This window comes from Hemiscyllium ocellatum, chromosome 3 (genome assembly GCF_020745735.1).
Source record: "Hemiscyllium ocellatum isolate sHemOce1 chromosome 3, sHemOce1.pat.X.cur, whole genome shotgun sequence".
NCBI classification, from domain to species: Eukaryota; Metazoa; Chordata; class Chondrichthyes; order Orectolobiformes; family Hemiscylliidae; genus Hemiscyllium; species Hemiscyllium ocellatum.
This window is the reverse complement of record NC_083403.1, coordinates 3,491,129-3,505,180: the sequence shown is the minus strand read 5'-3', so window position 1 is coordinate 3,505,180 and position 14,052 is coordinate 3,491,129. Positions and strand designations below refer to the sequence as shown.

Sequence of the window (14,052 nt, the reverse complement as noted above, 5' to 3'; positions counted from 1 at the left end):
TGGGCCCTCTGCTTGTTGTCATTTACATAAATGATTTTGATATGCGCATAAGAGGTACAGTTAGTAAGTTTGCAGATGACACCAAAATTGGAGGTGTAGTGGACAGTGAAGAGGGTTACCTCAGATTACAACAGGATCTGGACCAGATGGGCCAATGTGCTGAGAAGTGGCAGATGGAATTTAATTTCGCTAAATGCGAGGTGCTGCATTTTGGGAAAGCAAATCTTAGCAGGATTTATACACTTAATGGTCAGGTCCTAGGGAGTGTTGCTGAACAAGGAGACCTTGGAGTGCAGGTTCATAGCTCCTTGAAAGTGGAGTCGCAGGTAGATAGGATAGTGAAGGTGGTGTTTGGTATGCTTTCCTTTATTGGTCAGAGTATTGAGTACAGGAGTTGGGAGGTCATGTTGCGGCTGTACAGGACAGTGGTTAGGCCACTGTTGGAATATTGCGTGCAATTCTGGTCTCCTTCCTATCGGAAATACCACACTGATGGGAGCACAGACAGTTCCATAATGCGATGGTTGTGCCCTTGTGTAAGCCCCCAGTATAGAAGAATCCTGCTTTAGAAACAGCACTGACGTTGTCTCACAGCTAACACATGTAAACGTTCATGCTGTAGAAACAGCGTCTCCAATTTCCCAATTGTGTTACAGAGAACTTGCATTATTGAAACACATTATAAAACCCACCTATATCTCAGGAAACCAATGTCATTATCCACAGAGTGGTCTGTGAGAGTGTGTTAATGTGTGCAGTGGCTCTGTCTGTGGGATTTCCAAGAGAACCCTCATTGCATCCTGTCCCAGTGCAGTCCTCTCTGTCCCAGGGCAGTCCTCACTGTCCCGGGACGGTTCCCGGTCACTGTCCCAGTGCAATCCTCACTGTCCCAGAACTAGAAGACATAGGTTTGTGGTGAGAGGGGAAAGATATAAAAGAGACCTAAGGGGCAACTTTGTCACCCAGAGGGTGGTCCGTGTATGGAATGAGCTGCCAGAGGAAGTGGTGGAGGCTGGTACAGTTACAACATTTAAAAGGCATTTGGATGGGTATATGAATAGGAAGGGTTTGGAGGGATATGGGCCGGGTGCTGCAGTTCCACACACAGGCAGCCTTGCTGATCTTTGAGGGGCCTTATTGTCCCCCTCATTTCCCTTTTGTCCTTAATGTATTATGAAATCCCTTTGGCAAATAGGGTTAAGGAGAATCTAATGCTATCTCATGTCCCCATTTTGTCCTCCTGATTTCCCTTTTAAGTGGGGAATTGAAAACCCCAGGGCATAGGTTTAAGATGAAAGGAGAAAGATTAAAACTGACTTGAGGGACACCTGTTTCACACAGAGAGTGGTGCATGTATGGAATAGGCTGTCCGAGAAAGTGGTTGAGGCAAATACAATAGCAACATTTTAAAAACCTTTGGATAGATATATGGTTGGGAAGGCTGTGGGAGGATATGGACCAAACGTGGACAGTTTGGGCCAAGGGACCTGTTTCCATGCTGTATTACTCTGTCTCCAAGTATACTCCTACTGCCTTCATATTCTCCTGAGGATTCCCTTGATCCCTGCTGTCTGTACCTGACAAATGCTTCCTCCCTTTTCTCAACCAAACCTTCAATTTCTCTATAATAGTTGTTCAGCAGCCCTTGCACCTACCAGCCTTCCCTTTCACCCTGACAGGAATATACTGTCTCTGGACTCTCATCATCTCATTTCTGAAGGCTTCCCATTTTCCAACCGCCTCTTTACCTGCGAACATCTGCCTCCAATCAATTTTTGAAAGTTCTTGCCTAATACCGTCAAAATTAACCTTCCTCCAAATTAGAACTTCAACTTTTAGATCTGGTCTATCCTTTTCCCTCACTATTTTAAATCTAATAGAATTATGGTCGCAGGCCCCAAAATGCTCCCCCACTGACCCCTCAGTCACCTGCCCTGCCCTGCCTTATTTCCCAAGGGTAAGTCAAGTTTGACACTTTCTCCAGTAGGTTCAACAACATACTGAATCACACACCTTTCTTGTACATACTTAACAAATTCCTTTCCATCTAAACCCTTAACACTATGGCAATCCCAGTCTATGTTTGGAAAGTTAAAATCACCTAACATAACCACCCTATTATTCTTACAAATCTCCTTACAAATTTGTTTCTCAATTTCCTGCTGGCTATTGGGTATAGTACAATTTCAATAAGGTGATCATCCCTTTCTTATTTCTCACTTCCACCCAATTAATTTCCTTGGATGTATTTCCAGTAATATCATCCCTAAGTACAGTCATAATGTTATCCCTAATCAAAAATGCTGCTCCCCCTCCTCTCTTGCCCCCTTTCTGTCCTACCTATAGCATCTACAGCCTGAAACGTTAAGCTGCCAGTCCTGTCCATCCCTGAGCCACGCCTCTGTAATTGCCATGGTATCCTAGTTCCATGTTCCTAACCATGCCCAGTGCTCATCTGCTTTCCCTGTCAGGCCTCTTACATTGAACTAAATGCAGTTTAATTGATTGTTCTCTGCTTTGTTCCTGCCTGCCCTGACTGTTTGACTTGCTCCTTTTCCCAACTGTACAAGTCTCAGACTACCTCTTTCCTCACTATTTCCCTGGGTCCCAAGCCCACCTGCTTTTTTTTTCCCTGGTATAAATCTTCTCATGCAACTGTAGCAAATCTCCCTGCCACCGTATAGTCCCCATACAATTCACGTGCAATCTGTCCTACTTACCCAGGTCACTTCTACCCCAGAACAGATTTCAACAAACCAAAAATGTGAATCCTTCTCCCCTGCACCAGCTCCTGAGTCGTGCATTCATCTGCTCTATGTTCCTATTTCTACCCTTATCAGCTTGTGGCACTGGAGTTACTCAGATATTATTACCCCAAGGACCTTTGTTGTAAATTCCTGCATAGCTTCCTATATTCTCTCCTCAGAATCCCACCCTTTTCTCTTCCAATGTCATTGCTTCCAATGCGTACAAAGACCTCCTGCTGGTCCCTCTCCCCATTGAGAATATTCTGAACCTTCTCCGAGGACAACTGAACAAGCGGTATAGGGAGGAGAAGGTGGAATCCTGGGACTAGCTGAGTCTGGGATTTTGTTTGACGAGGACTGGTTGGACTGAAGAGTCTGTTTCCGTGCTTTGTGACTTTGTCAGCTAGTCATATAGAAGAAGATGACAAGTTTTTTTTAGGTATCTGAAAGGTTAGAGAGGGGGAAGAGTGGACGTTGGACTGCTGGAAAATGAGGCTGGAGAAGTAGTAATGGGGAACAAAGAAATGGCAGAGTAACTGAGCCGGGACTTTGCATCAGTTTTCATGATGGAAGACATTTGCAGCATACCAGTGTTTTGGCCTTTATTAATAGAGGGATGGAGTTCCGGAACCAGGAGGTTATGCTGCAGCTGTACAAAGCTCTGGTACAGCCGCACTTGGAGTATTGTGTACAGTTCTGGTCACCGCATTATAAGGAGGATGTGGAAGCTTTGGAAAGGGTGCAGAGGAGATTTACCGGGACGTTGCCTGGTATGGAGGGAAGGTCTTATGAGGAAAGTCTGAGGGACTTGAGGCTGTTTTCATTAGAGAGAAGAAGGTTGAGAGGTGACTTAATAGAGACATACAAGATAATCAGAGGGTTAGATAGGGTGGGCAGGGAGAGCCTTTTTCCAAGTATGGGGACGGCAAACACGAGGGGACACAACTTTAATGTGAGGGGAGATAGGTATAAGACAGATGTCAGAGGGAGTTTCTTTACTCAGAGTAGTAAGGGTATGGAATGCTTTGCCTGCAACAGCAGTAGATTCGCCGAGCTTAAGTGCATTTAAGTCATCATTGGACAGGCATATGGATGTACATGGGATAGTGTAGGTGGGATGGGCTTCAGATTAGTATGATAGGGCGGTGCAACATCAAGGGCCGAAGGGCCTGTACTGCGCTGTAATGTTCTATGTTCTATATACCAGAACTTCAAGAGTCAGGGGTGGAGTGAGTGTAGTGGCCATCACTGAGGAGGTGGTGCTGGAGAAGCTGATCGGTCTGTAAATGGATAAATCAAACAGACCACACTTGGGCTACACCCCTGATGAAGATGTTTCTGGAGATTGTAGAGGCATTGGTGGTAATCTTTCAGGAATCACTGGAGTCAGGGATGGGCTCAGGATTGGAAAATAGCTACTGTAAGAAGGGAGGGAGATGGAAGACAGGAAACTGTAGACCAGTTAGCCTGACCTTGGTTATTGATAAGAGTTTGGAGTCCATTAAAGATGAGATTGCAGAGGACATGGACATCTGGGGTAAAGTAGGGCTGAGTCAGCATGGCTTTTCCAAGGGAGATCATGCCTGAGCAATCTGTTAGAATTCTTTGAGGAGATTAAGGGAAAGTTAGAGAAAGGTGAGCCAGTGGATGCGATTTATTTGAACTTCCAGAAGGCCTTTGACAAAGTACTACACAGGAGGCTGTTAACAAAGGTGAGAGCCCATGATGGTGGGGGCAAGGTACTGAAATGGATAGAGGATTGGCTGGCTGGCAGAAGGCAGAAAGTGGGGGTAGAGGAACCTTTTCCAATGGCAGCTGGTGACCAATGGAGTTCCACAGAATTTCATCTTGGGACCACAACTATTCATGTTCTGCATTAACAATTTGGAAGAAGGAGCTGAGGGCTTTGTTGCTAAGTTTACAAATGACACAGGACAAGGTGGAGGGACAGGTAGTGTTGAGGAAATGGGGAGGCTGCGGAAGGACTTGGACAGGCTGAGTGTGGTTAAAGAATTGACAGATGAAGTACAATGTGAGCAAGTGTGAGGTTTTAAACTTTGGTAGGAAGAATAAAGGCATAGACTATTTTCTAAACAGGAAAAGTTTTCAGAAATCTGAAACACTAAGTGACTTGGGAGTCTTAATTCAGGATTCTTTTAAGGTTAACGTGCAAGTTCGGTCAGAATTAGAAAGGTAAAAGCAAAGTTAGCTTTCAGTTCAGGAGAGTTAGAATTCAGGAGCAGAGGTGTACTGCTGACGCTGTTGGAGGCTCTGGTCAGACCACATTTGGAAGACTGTGAGCAGTTTTGGTCCCCGTATCTAAGGAAGGAGTTTGGAAGGGGTCCAGAGGCGGTTTCCAAGAATGATCCCAGGGATGAAAGACCTGTCATGTGAGGAGTAAATGATGAATGATGAGGTCTTGGGGATAGTTGCTGAGCAAAGAGACCTTGGAGTGCAGGTTGACAGTTCCTTGAAAGTGGAGTCAGAGGTAGACAGGAGAGTGAAGAGGGCGTTTGATATGCTTGTCTTTATTGGTCAGTGCATTGAGTATAGGAGTTGGGCGGTTACATTGGATTGTCCAGAACATTGGTTAGGCCACTTTTTGAATACTGCGTTCGATTCTGGTCTCGGTGCTATAGGATGGATGTTCTGAAACTTGAAGGGTTTGGAAAAGGTTAACAAGAATGTTGCTGGGATTTAATTCTAAATTACTCGGTCCATATCCCTCTGAAACCTTCCTATTCATGGTCCCATCCAGATGCATTTTAAATGCTGTAATTGTACCAGTCTCCACCTCTACTTCTGGCATCTCATTCCATACATGCACCACTCTCTGCGTGAAAACATTACCCCTTAGATCCCGTTTATGGGGGCTGGTTAGTCCCCCTGCTCTGTGACAGTGTCACTGAGCCCTCGCTGCGGGAGCTGGTTAGTCCCCCTGCTCTGTGACAGTGTCACTGGGCCCTCGCTGCGGGAGCTGGTTAGTCCCCCTGCTCTGTGACAGTGTCACTGGGCCCTCGCTGCGGGGGCTGGTTAGTTTCCCTGCTCTGTGACAGTGTCACTGGGCCCTCGCTGCGGGAGCTGGTTAGTCCCCCTGCTCTGTGACAGTGTCACTGGGCCCTCGCTGTGGGGGCTGGTTAGTCCCCCTGCTCTGTGACAGTGTCACTGGGCCCTCGCTGTGGGAGCTGGTTAGTCCCCCTGCTCTGTGACAGTGTCACTGGGCCCTCGCTGCGGGAGCTGGTTAGTCCCCCTGCTCTGTGACAGTGTCACTGGGCCCTCGCTGCGGGAGCTGGTTAGTCCCCCTGCTCTGTGACAGTGTCACTGGGCCCTCGCTGTGGGGGCTGGTTAGTCCCCCTGCTCTGTGACAGTGTCACTGGGCCCTCGCTGTGGGAGCTGGTTAGTCCCCCTGCTCTGTGACAGTGTCACTGGGCCCTCGCTGTGGGAGCTGGTTAGTCCCCCTGCTCTGTGACAGTGTCACTGGGCTCTCGCTGTGGGAGCTGGTTAGTCCCCCTGCTCTGTGACAGTGTCACTGGGCTCTCGCTGCGGGGACAGGCTAATACTCCTGTGTAAGCTGTGTGTTTCCTTTGGCAGGGTCCCCAGGACATGTCCACAATGGTTTATCCACGCGATGAGAAGCTCAGTCAGGAGGATATCATTTCCAACACCAAGGTGGTGATGCAGGGCCTGGAGGCTCTGAAGAATGAACATAACTCGATCCTGCACAGTCTGCTGGAGACCATCAGCTGCCTGAAGAAGGATGAGGAAGCCAACCTGGTGCATGAGAAATCCAACCTCATCAGGAAGTCCGTGGAGATGATCGAGCTGGGGCTCGGAGAGGCTCAGGTGCCGGAGGGGGAGGGCACGGGGGGGAGGGGAACCCGCGGAGGGAGAGAGGGAGGGGGGAGGGGAACCCGCGGAGGGAGTGAGGGAGGGCACGGGGAGAGAGAGAGTGAGTCAGGCGCCAGGTGAAGGAGGAGTGTTTGCCAGGTAAGGATTGAGAGAGGAGGGGGTGTGTGGGGAAGGTGCTGTGGATGGGAGGGGAGGGGCTCTGTTCGTGTTTGGCCACGGCGGAGAGTCTGTGGAGGGAGTCAGGTTGTGATGGAGAGAGGGGAACAGAGGAAGGAGAGAGGTGGAGGGGCCCGAGGAGGGAAAGAGAGGAATGGACAAGGGAGGGAGTGGAAGGCCGGGGTGGGGGTAAAAGTGGAGGAGGGAGTGGGCTGGGTTAGGCTGGGAGGAGTGAGGATTGGGAGAGGTGATGGGGGAGGTGAGAGGACGAGGGGGAGGTGAGGGGGGTGAGGGGTCGGGGCGGTGAGGGGTCGGGACGGTGGTGGGGGGGGGAGTGTGAGGGGTCGGGACGGTGGGGGGGTGAGGGGTCGGGACGGTGGGGGTGAAGTGTCAGGATGGTGGGGGGTGAGGGGTCAGGATGGGGGTGGTGATGGGTCAGGACGGTGAGGGGTCGGGTCGGTGAGGGGTCAGGACGGTGGTGGGTGAGGTGTCAGGACGGTGGTGGGTGAGGGGTTGGGTCGGTGAGATGTCAGGACGGTGGTGGGTGAGGGGTCGGGTCGGTGAGGGGTCAGGACGGTGGGGGTGAGGGGTCGGGACGGTGGTGGGTGAGGGGTCGGGACGGTGAGGTGTCAGGACAGTGGTGGGTGAGGGGTCGGGTCAGTGAGGTGTCGGGACGGTGGTGGGTGAGGGGTCGGGATGGTGGTGGGTGAGGGGTCGGGTCGGTGAGGGGTCGGGACGGTGGTGGGTGAGGGGTCGGGTCGGTGAGGTGTCGGGACGGTGGTGGGTGAGGGGTCGGGACGGTGGTGGGTGAGGGGTCGGGTCGGTGAGGGGTCGGGACGGTGGTGGGTGAGGGGTCGGGACGGTGGTGGGTGAGGGGTCGGGTTGGTGAGGTGTCGGGACGGTGGTGGGTGAGGGGTCGGGACGGTGGTGGGTGAGGGGTCGGGTTGGTGAGGTGTCGGGACGGTGGTGGGTGAGGGGTCGGGTCAGTGAGGTGTCGGGACGGTGGTGGGTGAGGGGTCGGGATGGTGGTGGGTGAGGGGTCGGGTCGGTGAGGGGTCGGGACGGTGGTGGGTGAGGGGTCGGGTCGGTGAGGGGTCGGGACGGTGGTGGGTGAGGTGTCGGGACGGTGGTGGGTGAGGGGTCGGGACGGTGGTGGGTGAGGGGTCGGGACGGTGGTGGGTGAGGGGTCGGGTCGGTGAGGTGTCGGGACGGTGGTCGGTGAGGGGTCGGGTCGGTGGTGAGTGAGGTGTCGGGACGGTGAGGGGTCGGGACGGTGGGGGTGAGGGGTCGGGACGGTGGTGGGTGAGGTGTCGGGACGGTGAGGTGTCAGGACGGTGGTGGGTGAGGGGTCGGGTTGGTGAGGTGTCGGGACGGTGGTGGGTGAGGGGTCGGGATGGTGGTGGGTGAGGGGTCGGGTCGGTGAGGGGTCGGGTCGGTGGTGAGTGAGGTGTCGGGACGGTGAGGGGTCGGGACGGTGGGGGTGAGGGGTCGGGACGGTGGTGGGTGAGGTGTCGGGACGGTGAGGTGTCAGGACGGTGGTGGGTGAGGGGTCGGGTCAGTGAGGTGTCGGGACGGTGGTGGGTGAGGGGTCGGGATGGTGGTGGGTGAGGGGTCGGGTCGGTGAGGGGTCGGGACGGTGGTGGGTGAGGGGTCGGGTCGGTGAGGTGTCTGGACGGTGGTGGGTGAGGGGTCGGGACGGTGGTGGGTGAGGGGTCGGGACGGTGGTGGGTGAGGTGTCGGGACGGTGGTGGGTGAGGGGTCGGGACGGTGGTGGGTGAGGGGTCGGGACGGTGGTGGGTGAGGGGTCGGGTCGGTGAGGTGTCGGGACGGTGGTCGGTGAGGGGTCAGGTCGGTGGTGAGTGAGGTGTCGGGACGGTGAGGGGTCGGGACGGTGGGGGTGAGGGGTCGGGACGGTGGTGGGTGAGGTGTCGGGACGGTGAGGTGTCAGGACGGTGGTGGGTGAGGGGTCGGGTCGGTGAGGGGTCAGGACGGTGGGGGTGAGGGGTCGGGACGGTGGTGGGTGAGGGGTCGGGTCGGTGAGGTGTCGGGACGGTGGTGGGTGAGGGGTCGGGTCGGTGAGGGGTCAGGACGGTGGTGGGTGAGGGGTCGGGACGGTGAGGTGTCAGGACGTTGGTGGGTGAGGGGTCGGGACGGTGGTGGGTGAGGGGACGGTGGTGGGTGAGGGGTCGGGACGGTGGTGGGTGAGGGGTCGGGTCGGTGAGGGGTCCGGACGGTGGGGGTGAGGTGTTGGGGCGGTGGTGGGTGAGGGGTCCGGACGGTGGGGGGTGAGGGGTCGGGACGGTGGGGGGTGAGGGGTCGGGTCGGTGGGGGGTGAGGGTTCAGGATGGGGGTGGTGAGGGGTCCGGACGGTGGGGGTGAGGGGTCCGGACGGTGGGGGTGAGGTGTCGGGTCGGTGGGGGGTGAGGTGTCGGGACGGTGGGGGGGGCGAGGGTTCAGGATGGGGGTGGTGATGGGTCAGGACGGTGGGGGTGAGGGGTCCGGACGGTGGGGGTGAGGTGTTGGGACGGTGGGGGGGGTGAGGGGTCGGGTCGGTGGGGGGTGAGGGTTCAGGATGGGGGTGGTGATGGGTCAGGACGGTGGGGGTGAGGGGTCCGGACGGTGGGGGTGAGGTGTTGGGACAGTGGGGGGTGAGGGGTCGGGTCGGTGAGGGGTCCGGACGGTGGGGGTGAGGGGTCGGGACGGTGGTGGGTGAGGTGTCGGGACGGTGAGATGTCGGGACGGTGGGGGGTGAGGGGTCGGGTCGGTGGTGGGTGAGGGGTCGGGTCGGTGAGGGGTCCGGACGGTGGGGGTGAGATGTCGGGACGGTGGGGGGTGAAGTGTCCCCAGGCTGAACCAGCCTGCTGTCTATCCTGTCCAGGTGATGATGGCCCTGTGCACCCACCTGAACACAGTGGAGTCTGAGAAGCAGAAGCTGCGAGCTCAGGTCCGCCGGCTGTGTCAGGAGAACCAGTGGCTGAGGGATGAGCTGGCCAATACCCAGCAGAAACTGCAGCGAAGTGAACAAACAGTCGCTCAGCTCGAGGAGGAGAAAAGACATCTCGAGTTCATGAACCAGCTGAAGAAATACGACGATGACCTCTCTCCCTCTGTGAGTCTCAGGCTGGGGATCCAGCCAGGGTTCCTACTACACCCAGTCTCACCTCTCCCCTCACCCCCCAGAACCTCTCCCTCCCCGTTCCCCCACTCCCCTCCCCCCACTCCCATTAAACAATCCCTCAGTCTGGAGCCAATGTGTTCCCTCTAGAGTGAAGGATAGGGGCAGGGAAGCCTGCATGTCAGGGGAATTTGAGAGTCTGATAAAGAAAAAGAAGGAAGCATATGTCAGGAAAAGCGCATCAAAAACTAGGGGACCTCTTCAAAAATAGAGTTTTTATTCATTCATAGGATGCAGGCATTGCTATTTATTGCCCATCCCAAAGGGCAGTTAAGGGGACTAGATTAGTTAGGATATCTGGTCGGCATGGATGAGTTGGAGCAGAGTTTGATTCTGTGCTGTACATCGCTGTGACTCCAAGAGTCAGCCATGTTGCTGTGGGTCTGGAGTCACCTTTAGTCCAGACCAGGTAAGGCTGGCATTTTCCTTCCCCAAAGGAGATGAGTGAATGAGATGGGGTTTTCTGACAATCAGCAATGGTTTTGTGGTTGTCATCAGACTTTTGATTCCAGATTTTTATCGAATTCAAATTCCAGCATCTGCCTTGACAGGATTTGAACCTGGGTCTCTGATATAACAACCCCGCAAGGATGCTACTTGGCCATCATCTCCTGTGTTTGTTGGTCAGCATGTACATGGTGTGCTGAAGGGTTTATTTCTGCACTGTATGATTCTGTGACAATATATCAGGGACCATCCCAGTGACCCTTCTCTGAGCTGCTTCCAATGAAACGGTATCTTTCCTTAATAAGGGACACAGCTGCTGACAGTGTTCCAGATGTGCTCTCCCCAGCTCCCTGTACAGTTACAGTAAGACTCCCCCTACTCTTATACTCCAACCCCCTCGAAATAAGGGCCAACATTCCATTAGCCCTTCCTGATTACCTGCTGTACCTGGGTGCTAGCTTTCTGTGTTTTGTGCAGCAGTGGTCCCTGTGGTCCCAGCCTGAAAACAATCCCCTTATCCCCACTCGCTGTTTCCTGCGCATTAGCTAATTCTCTCTCCACACCAATACACAGGCTCCAACCCCACAGGCTCTAACACAGTGAGTTCACCTTTTGTGAGGTACCTTGTTGGAAGCTTCCTGAAGGTCCAAATGCAACACGTATACTGGTTCCCCTCCACCCACTCTGAGGCTGACTATTTCCCTTTCCCAAAGTCACGCTGACTCTGCTTGATTAGATCATGATTTTCCACATAGGCTGCAATTAATTCCTTAATAATCGATTCCAGCATTTTTCCCACAATAAGCTTCTCTAAGTACACAGCAAGGAAATGAAGAGTGAAAGTTTGGCCATTTAGAGAATGGAAGGCTGAGGTAGTAAAGGGAAAGCTCAGCAATGGCAAAATCACAAAACCAACATTTTGTCACCGTTTTTCATAAAGGAATATAATTTCTTCCAAAAGCTGCAGTTGCTACAGAGGAACTTGGTGAAATTCCGATAACCAGGGAGAAGATATTTAGTAAACTGATGAGATTAAAGGCAAATATGTCCTTGGGTCTTGATGGCCTGCACCCTAGGGTATTAAAGGAGGTGGCAGCAGAGATAGTGGGTGTATTTGTTATGATGTTCCAAAGTTCGCTGGATTCTGGAAAGGTCCTTGTGGATTGGAAACATATTAATGTGACACCTTCATTCAAAAAGGGAAGCTATTAACCAGTTAGTTTGACCTCTGTAATGGGGAAGTTGCTGGAATCAATCATAAAGGAGATAACTGAACACTTGGAAAAACAGAGCTCGATTCGCCAATGTCAGCACAGTTTCATAAAGGGCAGGTTGTGCTTGACAAACTTACTGGAGTTCTTCGTGAATATAACTGGCAAGGTGGATAATGGGCATCTGGTGGATGTGGTATAACTAGACTTCCAGAAGGTATTTGACAATGTGCCGCACAAAAGACTGATTCAGAAAGTTAGATCGTAGAGGGTTAGGCGTAGACTATTGGCTTGGATAGAGGATTGGCTGACTGACAGAAAGCAGAGGGTCAGGATAAAGGGGTCCTTCTCTGGACGGTGAACTGTAACTAGTAGGTGCTACAGGGTTCAGTTCATAAACCTCAACAATGTACACTCTACATAAACGAGCTGCAAGCAGGGACAGAGTGCAACATAGTACAAATTCAGATGGTGCTAAAATCGTTTGGAAATAGACTGTGATGAGGTGATAAAGGGTTTACAGATAGGCTGGGAGAATGGGGCAGACTCTGGCAGCTGGAGGTTAACGTTGGCTAAGTGTGAGACGGGCTGGAAAAATAAAAGGGCATGTGATTATTTAAATGGGAAACCGATTCAGAGTCTGTCAGTGCAGAAGGATCTGGGTGTCTTTGTGCACGAACCACAGCGGGTGGTTAGGCAGGTGCAGTATATAATAGCAAAGGCACATGGGAACCTGACATCTGTGGCAAGATGAGAAAGTGAGGAATGCAGATGCTGGAGATCAGAGTCGAGAGAGTGTTGCTGGAAAAGCACAGCAGGTCAGGCAGCATCCAAGGAGCAGGAGAATCAACAGTTCAGAAATTTCCTGATGAAGGGCTTATCCCCAAAGGGTCAATCCTCCACATTTAATGCAAGATTGCTGGAATTAAAGAAGAAGTGTTGTTACAATTGTATGAGGTGCTGGTGAGACCACATCTAGAGTAGTGTGTCCAGCTTTGGTGCCTTTCCTTGTGGAAGGATGTGGTGGTACCGGAGGTGAGTCAGCGGAGAGTCCCAGGGATGGAAGGGCTGGTGTACAAGCAGCCCAGGCCTCTACTCACTGGGGTTCAGGAGAATAAGGAAGGATCCGACTGAGGGGTATAAAATACTAAAGGGAATTGATAAGGTGGACGTGGAACAGATCCTCCCCCTTTCAGTCTAGAACAAGAGGTCATAGATGTCGAGTGAACCACAGAGGAGCAGAAACCCCTTCTCCCAGGGGGTTGTCAGTCTGTGGGATTCACTGCCCCAGAGTGCAGAGTGGGGACAGGATCAATCCACACATTCAAGGAGCAAATGGATATGTTTCTGATGAAAAGTGGGATAAAGGGGAGCCGGCAGGGAAGTGGGGTTCAGACCAGGATAAGATCATGTTAAATGGCAGAGTGGGCTCAAAGGCCTCAATTGCTTCCACCTGCTCCTGACAATAGATATTACCTACTTTTTACCACCTCCCTTTTTGAACGGGGCTGTCACATTTGCGGTTTTCCAATCCTTCTGGTACTTCTCTAGAATTGAAGGACTTTAGGAAAATTACAACCAAGGCATCCATTGTCTCCTTTAGGATCCAAAGATGCAAGGCCTCGGTGCAGGGGTATAGGTCTGCTTTTAGCCCCATTAGTTTATCAGAAATTACATCCCTAGTGATCGTGATGGCATTTAATTTCTCTCTTGTTTTCTGTCGGGATTAATGAGATGTTCAAACATTCTTCCATTGTAATGTGCAAAGTACAGTTTCAGTCCCTCTGCCATGCTAACCCAATCTCCAGGCCCATCTGCCCAGTTTCATTTTCTGCGGGGCCTGAGTTCAATTTGACCTCCCTCTCTTTTAATATATTTAAAGAAGCTCTTATTGTAACTTTTTTTATCTTCCTCACTAGTTTGCTCTCATGGTTTATTTTCTCTGTCTTTATTATCTTTTTATGGGGAATATCCCCAGATCGCTTTCCTCCACTTCTCCTTTCACCCCCCAAACCCTCACCCCGACCTCACCCTCTCACCTTTCACCCTCACCCCGACCTCACCCTCTCACCTTTCACCCTCACCCCGACCTCACCCTCCCATCTTTCACCCTCACCCCGACCTCACCCTCCCATCTTTCACCCCCCAAACCCTCACCCCGACCTCACCCTCCCACCTTTCACCCTCACCCCGACCTCACCCTCTCACCTTTCACCCTCACCCCGACCTCACCCTCTCACCTTTCACCCTCACCCCGACCTCACCCTCCCATCTTTCACCCCCCAAACCCTCACCCCGACCTCACCCTCCCACCTTTCACCCCTCGCCCCGACCACACCCTCCCACCTTTCACCCCCCAAACCCTCACCCTGACCACACCCTCCCACCTTTCACCCCCCAAACCCCTCACCCCCGGCCACACCCTCCCACCTTTCACCCCCAAACCCCTCACCCCGACCTCACCCTC

At 52.7% G+C, this 14,052-nt stretch overlaps 1 protein-coding gene across 3 annotated transcripts in view; it reads left to right on the top strand.

Moving 5' to 3' along the window:
• The window catches only part of klc1b (kinesin light chain 1b), a 109,160-nt gene that overhangs the window by 36,679 nt on the left and 58,429 nt on the right, over nt 1-14,052 (top strand). For all 3 annotated transcript variants that reach the window (XM_060847907.1, XM_060847917.1, XM_060847926.1), the window contains exons 2-3: nt 6,339-6,590; nt 9,631-9,861. In XM_060847907.1, coding sequence (XP_060703890.1) covers nt 6,351-6,590; nt 9,631-9,861 — 471 coding nt within the window. In that variant the 5' untranslated portion in view covers nt 6,339-6,350. The remainder of the gene's footprint in view (nt 1-6,338; nt 6,591-9,630; nt 9,862-14,052) is intronic.